The sequence below is a fragment of the Priapulus caudatus genome, unplaced genomic scaffold (genome assembly GCF_000485595.1).
Source record: "Priapulus caudatus unplaced genomic scaffold, Priapulus_caudatus-5.0.1 Scaffold21, whole genome shotgun sequence".
NCBI lineage: Eukaryota > Metazoa > Priapulida > Priapulimorpha > Priapulimorphida > Priapulidae > Priapulus > Priapulus caudatus.
This window is the reverse complement of record NW_014577082.1, coordinates 605213-614296: the sequence shown is the minus strand read 5'-3', so window position 1 is coordinate 614296 and position 9084 is coordinate 605213. Positions and strand designations below refer to the sequence as shown.

General features: G+C 47.9%; 1 protein-coding gene across 3 annotated transcripts in view; it reads left to right on the top strand.

The window, feature by feature from the left end:
* Window positions 1-9084, top strand: part of LOC106812606 (aarF domain-containing protein kinase 4-like) — a 20503-nt gene that overhangs the window by 1803 nt on the left and 9616 nt on the right. For 2 of the 3 annotated variants that reach the window (XM_014816523.1, XM_014816516.1), the window contains exon 3: window positions 1719-1925. In XM_014816523.1, coding sequence (XP_014672009.1) covers window positions 1728-1925 — 198 coding nt within the window. In that variant the 5' untranslated portion in view covers window positions 1719-1727. Of the gene's footprint in view, window positions 1-1718; window positions 1926-7601; window positions 7644-9084 lie in introns of those variants that run through there. The other variant, XM_014816532.1, reaches the window with a different exon arrangement.

Here is a 9084-nt window from a genome sequence, read left to right as displayed (position 1 = left end):
CAAGCAACTTTTTTAGCCGCTGAAAAAAGGGCTTTTCAAGGGTTCAGTGCTGGCGCATTTTGACCCATCCCTGCTGATTAGGGTGTCATGCGATGCATCAGAAGTTGGCATTGGAGCAGTGTTGTTTCACCGCTATCGTGACGGCAGTGAGCGCCCAATTGCTAACGTATCCAAGACGCTGACAGATACACAGCGCCGCTATAGCCAAGTTTAGAAGGAAGCACTAGCTGTCATTTTTGCGCTGAAGAAGTTTCACCCGTTTCTGTACGGTCGAAATTTTATTTTGGTTACAGACCATAAGCCGTTGCTAGCGCTGTTCGAGCCAACCAAAGAAACGCCAATACTGGCGGCCAATCGTTTGGCTCGCTGGGCTTTGATGCTTAGCCAGTACGACTACTCAATAGAATATAGAAAGACGTCAGACCACGGGAACGCCGATGCGCTCAGTCGCCTGCCAGTGGGACCTGACGTCATCTTTGATAGGGAGGAAAGTGAGGCAGATGTTGGCATTGTCTGCATTATTAAAACGGTGAGCCTACAGCTACAGCCAACGGACCCTGGTGTCGTGGGAAAGCAATCAGGCAAGGATCCTGTGATTGCAACGGTGATGCGTCATACCCGTGAGGGATGGCCACCCGAGGATTCACGGTCGAATGTAGAGAGCAATGAGTGCTATTCAGTCAGAGACTTCAGGAAGCTGGCGGATTCACTGTCGACAGCCCATGGGTGTTTGCTATATGGGTCCAGAGTAGTCATCCCTGAAAGTATGCATCAGCAAGTGCTTCAATCGCTGCATTTGGGACACTTCGGGATACAGTGGATGAAGCAGCTCGCACGCACAGCGGTATATGGGCCTAAGATCGAAACTGACATTGCAGAGCTGTGTCACAACTGCACTGCCTGCGCAGAACACCAGAATAAACCAGTGTACCCGCGTGTACGTGCGTGTATCTGTGTGTACGTGCGTGTACCCGCGTGTACCCGCGTGTACGTGCGTGTACGTGCGTGTATCTGCGTGTACGTGGGTGTACCGCAGTGCAACCGCGCTGCAACCGCAAGTTATGATCACGTGACTCGCTTGACCTGCTGCTATTGGTCGGTTACATAGAGCCGGTGTGGAACTTGACACAGCCACTCCGCACACGCTGTGCAATCTGCCACACGTGGAAGAAAATATCAAACACGTGTGATATTTTCCACACGCAAGAAATCGATGCGTTTGAATGCACACACGCTGTGTTTTGTGCTGCGCCATCAGCCACGCGTGGTCGATGGCGCAGCACAAAACACAGCGTGTGCGGCGGGCTTTAAGAATGCTAAAACTTTCAATTGGGTATGGATATGCCAACCTTAATTTGTTACATAGAAACCAATGATCAGAAACTGCATTACTCATGCTAGCCAGTGCTACTTACTTCCAGAATCTAGTGACACTTTTCGAAAACATTCTAAAATGGCATCACTTGCATGGATTATATGCATGTTCAGAGTATAGATATGTGCATCTAGTAGAAATAGATAATTTAATAATTATTTACGTTTACTAAAATTTGATAAAGCACGTCGCTTGTACTTTCTTGGATATATCACAGGCTCAGCATTCATTCATGAGTGCAGGTTGCTAGCCATCACCATCAGTGCATTGTTGTACGGCGTACATGTATGTCCCGATGTGGCACCATCTGTCCATGCATTGATCAGTGCACGTTTGTCGTCAGAGCTCGACGATGTCTGGCGCAAACACGAGGCACCTGCTGGGTGTCGGGCGAGGGCTGCAGAAGGTTGTCACGGCGATGGCAGAGCAGCAGCAGGCTGAGTGCAGGCAGGCGTGGCAGAACTCCTCCCTCAGAGCTGGTGCAGGAAGTCTGCTTTCGCATGGAGAGCGCTGCTTCTCCGAAGGAATCCTGAAGCAGGGAAAAGTGGAGGTGAGTGCATGCATGCTGTAAGGTATACAGTCAAACCTGTGTCACGTCGGTCACCTCTATACATCGGAGACCTGTCTATAAATATTGCCATTTTCTATCATTGGTAGTTATACAAAGAAACCACATCTTTCGAATGGTGAGCTGTCTATAAAGACAATTTTCGTCATTTCCACCTTTTTTGAGTTATTATGGACCCCTTTGAGAAAGGCGGTGAAAGCTATGGACCCTTTCCATAAAATGTACATAAGCACAACAAATACAAAATTTGCATGCGCCTGGTTCACGGACCCTTATTATATTTCCCTGGTTTATCATTTTTATTACAGGAGCAGTGCTCGAAATAAGCGTTGTCCGGTTGTCCGAGACAACCAGAATTGGGCCGGACAACTAACCAGTCTGAGAACATTGTCCGGTGGACAACCAAGAACACTATCCCTAATAGTCAGTTGCCAAAATGTTGACCCTGCAATGCCATTACTTTGAACTTTTTTCATGGAAATGTGTTCTATATAGTTAGGAGAGCTGATTTAGCTTGGTTGCTACCTGTGCATCGTTGAGCATTTCTTGGAATTCAAGATGGCCGGCATCGTCGATCTTGTGATTTTGGTTCAATTTACAATTTGTGATCTCGATGCCCTAGAGTGTCATGCAATACCTCTTTTAGGGTTTTCGAGGACAGGAGTCCATTTCTGGAGTTATTTTTTAGATATGGGGTCAAGGTCAAGGTCAAAACAAAGGTCAACGGTCAAAATAAGACACTTTAATGTAAATTCAACGAGAAAATAGCAAACAGCCTTAAACAGTACACAATAAACAGTAGTTGTCACAATCCTCTATGACTCCTCATCCTCATTACTCCTCAATCCGCGCATCATCATCATTGTCATCGTCGTCATCTACACCTAGCTCCTCTTATTGTCTTCGGTGTCCATCTGATTTTTCGTGAATTGACTACAACAGGCGACCCTCCCTCGCACTTGCAATAGTCTGGCATGAAAGGCCTGCACGGTTGCAGCTGCAACGTTCCCCGCTGCATGCCTTGCCCTCTGCCTGTCAGCTGGCAGCTCACTACATCCAGGAGCGCTTGGGGAGCAACTGGCGCTGTTGAGATGGTCGGTGTGATGGTGGAGCCTTTGATACTCCAACAAAAGTTGGTAATATGTAGAGCTTCTTCAGGTGGTCACGTTGGTTTGCTGCTTCCACAGTAGCATCTGAAGGTGAGTTCGGAGCACATGCAGCTGCAGGGTGACGTCAGTCGCAGTCGTGGCAGTTTCTTCAGTTGTGGCGGCTTCTTATGGCTGCGCTGGTAGAGGCGAGTACGTGCATCATTCATTGTCGTACAACTTTTCTGTCGTAGAGAGGAGAAGAAGAAGCTGTTCTGCTGTCGCTTTGAGTTGCAGCATGGGTCGCGCCAAGCTCTCCAAGCACTTGATCCAGACCTGGTATATCAATCTCCAGGAGCTTGAGTGCTGACTGTTTTCCTTTTCGAAGGGGTACGACACCGTATCGCAGCCTGACAGCGCAGATGGACACCAAGAAGCTGGCTGCACTTTCTGGGGCCTAACCGCTCAACAGTTGTTGATATCCAGGACATCACCATTCCACTTTTCCATTTGATCTTGGCAATGACCGCCATCCTTGATGTCCAGTACACCAGGAGGCGAAGACGTCTGTGTCATCACTTGAGGACGGATTGTCTGGGCATCTTTCTGCTGCCGCCTCAGCATGTAGCTGCAGAGAGTGATGTCTGCCTCAGCATGGGTGACGACACAGTCCAGCTTGTTGACAAGCTGGATGTTGTGAGGAAGAGAGTAGCCGCATAGGATGTTGTTGAGCAGACTCTTGTTCGTGGCATTGTGAAGAATAGCTTGTCGGCATGGAAGGGGTGTGTTTGGGGTCAGCCGCACTTCCTTGGCTCTTCCTCTTCTCATCTGCTCATGCCTCCTTTGCGTAGGAGCTTCTTGGTCATACCTGTCGAACGGACTATTTTTTTGAGCCAGGGGGGGTAGTGGGCCAGTCGAGCACAAAGCTTGCAGCCAGATCTCCTGCGGTCCCAGCGACTGGCCACACAACGTGGTACAGCAGCTGACCGGCGTCAACCAACACCACGTCTGGAGCAGGTGGAGTCTTGACAGAAACACCGAGACACTTGACGAGCACAGCCTTGTTGCCCTTCCTCAAACATCCATACTCATCAATCAGGATGTTGGGACTGCGACTCAGTTCAAACTGGAAGATGTTGAATAGATCCACGCTCCGCTGCTGCCCAAGACAACAGACGACTAAACAGTGTCTCGATGTCGTAGATGGCCTTCCCCTTGACAGTGACTGCCTTCTGAGTGCCTCCATTGATCTTGACAATTTTCTTTATGATTTTGTGGAAGTCACTACTTAGTGAAGCGGAAACTGCTTGCTTGCTCACTCCGATAGTCAGTGCATCCTGAACATTCACTGTGTCGGGCGCCACTTGGCCATTGCAGATGTTATAGAGACCTGGATGCTGCTCGTTGAGGGGGTGAGTGTACTTCTCCAGCTCTGCTCCGATCTTCCTCCGATCGACTCTCCAAGTCTTCTCTCTTCCCTTCCTTCCTCCTTGTGCTTGTTCTCTCCTCTCTATCCACTCGACCACGTGGCTTCTCCTCATCCCAGCTTCACTGTACATATCTTCCATGGCGATGTCGAGGTGGCACACACTGAAACTGTTGACCACACAGCACTTGCTCGGCGCTCGGCGATATGCCCTTCATACCTCCAGCACCCTTCCCTCGCTTGATATATGTCTGTTCGCCCGAACTGATCTGCTGGAACTGCGGTCCGCCATCAGAATGCCGAACAGACATGTGCGCTGCAGTTAGCTCCTCCGGGCACGCTGGAAGGTGCTCCATCTGTTGCACATACAGCTCATGTCGCGGGCATAATCGTGGTGACCTGCTGCGAAGAAATACGGCAGCATTTGCCTTGAGACAGTGCTGCTGGAGGAGAAAGAAGCACCATTCCGCTCTCCACGCAGGAACATGAGCGTCAGCAGTGTCGGCTTGATGAGACAGTCCACCCATAGCCTCCCAGTTGGGGTTTTTCTGGCTGTCTCCAGGGTAGTCACTCAGCTCTGGTATGTTCTTGGCACCATTTGAGTAGAAACTCTGCGAGCAACACGGCGATGATGAGACGGTATGCCCGTAGAGCCTTTGTTCAGGTCTTCCGGTGATGATGCTGGTCATGCCACAAATGCTGCGCTCATGAGAACGTCCACGCCAGATGCCTTCATCAGTGCCCCTATACAGCCCAGGAAACTCATGGAGTGTGCATCCTGCCCGGTGTGAGGTATAAGATTGGTCAGCGCTGAGGGTCTTTCCATTGGACTAGGCATGCAGTCTGATATAGTTGGAGATCAACAGAGAGGTGGGTGTACTGCATCCCGAAAGTTTTGAGAGTCCTCTCGAGATACAGGAGCGTAGTCAGAACGGTGTCTGGGTGAGCAGGTGGTGAATCGATCATCGGTCCAAACACCCCAGTGTTCTGGGCTTATGGGCAGAGCCGCGCACTAGTCGGTCTTGCTGAGCATTGAAGCCCGCCCACTCGACAGGCTTGTCACTCTCATGGACTTGCGACAGCCAGGCTGCGTCTCGCTGCTGACTGAAACTCACTGCAGCGGATTGAAGCGTGTGATCTTCTGCGGACAGAGCTTTCATTGGAATCAGAGGTGGATTCAGCTTGGAAGGTCCTGTGTAGTGCTGCAGCTGTATAGCCTGATTGGCTATGAGTTGCTGAGAGAATGCCTCGTGTTTCTTGACTCGGGGGATCGTGAGCTGCATCACACCAATGTTTCCTGTCTCGATGATGCCGGCAGGATGCTGGGTGAACTCCATGACCATGTGTGGGTGGTTTTCATCCATTTGGTCTTGTAATGTTCAAGTCGTAGTTGTCAGCCTATTATATACTATTATGAACAGTGAATTTACATTAAAGTGTCTTATTTTGACCGCTTCACCGTCATTTTGACCTTGACATTGACCCATATCTAAAAAATAACTCTAGAAATGGACTCCCTGCCCTCGAAAACCCCTAAAAAGAGGTATTGCATGACACTCTAGGCATCGAGATCACAAATGTAAATTGACCAAAATCCAGATCGACGGGTGCGGGCCATCTTGAATTCCAAGAAATGCTCAACGTTGCACAGGTAGCAACCAAGCTAAATCAGCCTCTCCATAACTATATAGAACACATTTCCATGAAAAGTTCAAAGTAATTACATTGCAGGGTCAACATATAGGAGATATAGGGCGGCAAACGACTATAACCTAGCTAACACTGACTCTAAACCGACTCGGCTATCTATATATACGCGTGTACCAATTAATCTATGGTGTATAACCTTTTGCTTTCAATATTTTGCATCTGAACTGACAATCAATCCCAACAACTGGTGTAGGCTAGCTGGCCAATAATGTTCAGTTTCATACTTCAAATCGGAGTGTTTTCTAGCTCATCAAGAAAATCTTAAAGTCGTGAATTAAACAGTGAATATATAAAAATATGGGACAGCTGCTATTTCAACAACTGGCATATGTCAGTTTTCTGATTTATGAGAGATGAACTCGATTTGGAACCAGAACCAGTAAGTTTCTAAAATTTTCTGGGGGAGGACCCCCATCCCCCTCCCTATGCCTTTTTTCCCCTCCTCCTTGGAATCCTAAACCGCCACTGAACAATTACATATCTTGTAGCAGGACAACAATGAACAAAAATGTTGCCTTTCGCATGGATTGCAGAGCTGAGAGGTAGAGGAGCGTTAGGGTGGAGAGGGAGAGCGGAGGAGCCAGTAAAATATTAAATTCATCCACTATTTTGGGCAGTTCGCTGTTTTTGGTCCCCTTGTTAAAAAATCCTGGCTACGCCACTGTTTTTGGTGTTTTCTGATCATATATATTATGTATTGAAAATAGGAGATTTGGGGATATTTTTGGACAACCAGAAACTTGTGCGGACAACCCGATTTGATTGCAGGGTTGTCCGCAGGACAACCACATTTTTTTTCTTATTTCGAGCACTGCAGAGTGCACATAGGTGGCTGGCTACCTAAACATAGCTGATTCAATTTTATGAAACAGATCAGGTGAAATCTACTATGCACCATAAAGGGAAATTGGTCACAACTCACACATGATAGGTGTTAAACAATGAGGTGTAGTGGTGCAAGTCCATGTAGCTGCAGTAAGTGTAGCAGCACAGCTTGTATAACCCGTATCCGTGATAACTGAGTTACTGTAACACTTGTATCATGTGTTGCAGGATTCGATGAGGCAGGGCAGCTCGCGGGCCGAGCAATATAGCGGAAGCCGCGAGACAACTCATCAGTCAGTTCACCTCGCTGGACGTCACAGGGTCAGAGTCGCAGCACGAGTTCGACAGCGAGTCCGCGCGGCGCCCTGGTGGGGAGTTTGACAACGAATGTTTTAACGAGGCGGCGCGACAGCCAGTAGTGCTGACGGTTACGAGGGACGATGTCAGACGAGACGACAGAGACAATGATCGGCCAGGGATGGAGGTGGCAAGATGGACGACCCGTTTGCTTCCGGTGGCCAAGCGTTTCGTTACATTATTATGTCGCCAGCATTTTGCGGTGACTACCCGCCCACCAGCTCGATCTACACAGTACGTCGCACGCGAGTCAAGTGGGCCGCCAAGCCAAAAATGATATTAAAACCAAAACAAGTGGTAAGCTCCTAGTTCACTGACTAGAAGTTCGTGAAATCTTGTTATTGTTAGTAAAGTAATTCTGTCTTGTAAATGAGTAGAACTGTGCTTTCCTTTATATGTTTTTTTAATTCATTAGGTGAAAATTTAGTTTCGTACCTGTTTCATTACCTCGTAACTTTAATAAGATCTTTCTAGTTAGGCCACGCTCTCGAGGAAAAAAGTTCCTGACTCCAGAATAGAAAGGTTGCAAGTTACGGTGTACGTTGCACTCTTCTCTGTGGATAAGCTACCAGACCTTGTGCTCTGACTTCACGTCTCCTGAACGTCCGCACGGTGTGCAGGTGGTCGATAAGAACAGATTATCATTTGCAGCACTCCTGGCCGCCCTATGCTCTTGAAGTCTGTTAATGGTCGGCGTCACTCCAAGCCGATTTCTTACAATAACGTACCGAAGCGATGAAGCGATTAACGCAGAATGCTAGTGGTGAGCGCAAGTTTTCATTGTAGACGAGACTTTTTGATTCTTCTTTATGTTGGTTCGAACTCGTCTCGTTGAACATCAAACATGGTTTGTTGATTTTGAACATCGAGTCGATGATCGTTTGATGAGCCGTATTGCTTAAAACGATCGCCGACCACCTACATCCGGTTATCTTACATCGACTTGCATCGTTTGTAAATCGGCTGAGGTGATGCGGCGGCCTTTATTCAACCTTATTGCTACTATACTTCATACCCTCAGCTCGGACGGCGCGCGCTCCGAATATCTCATTTATTCACCTGGCCGGGTGTCGCCAACCGCGGACCACCGTTGGCCTATGGCCCAAAGTAATTGTAATTAATAAGCCATTGGTGAAACCAGCTTCGTTACACTACTTCCGTCTAAATAACTATGAATCGCCGAATCAACACATGGTGAAAATGGGAGTTGCGATGTCGCGGACGCCGAGTAATGGCATATATATGATTGCAGGGTGTAACGAAAGGTTACTGCCTGGCAGGGTGTAGGTGCACGCCGGTATCTTTGTATGCTCTATTCTTATCTCAACGTCTATGATGTTTATAACTAACGCATATAATTTTATGTATATTCGTGCGCATGCGCTGCGCGGTGGCATTGCCGCGTACAATACTTAGCATATCACATTCTTTCGGACGCACGAGCCTTACACATAGACAATTCGTCCAGGTGCGCAAGTTCTAACCTTCACTCATATTGAAGTCAGATTAACCGGCAATTTAATCAGTATGTTCATTGTAGCTTGTCAATTAGACAATTAGAACATTTATAAACCAAACACTGTAAAGTAAATATTATAGGAATAGTGACAATGCTTAGTATCATGGTCCTAATCCGAGTCGAGCATTTAGGGCTTCTTCAGCGGAGACACACCGTGATCGGATGATTGGCACTTAAACTGTCCAAGTGTGGGAATTATTCGTATGATTCGCGGGCATA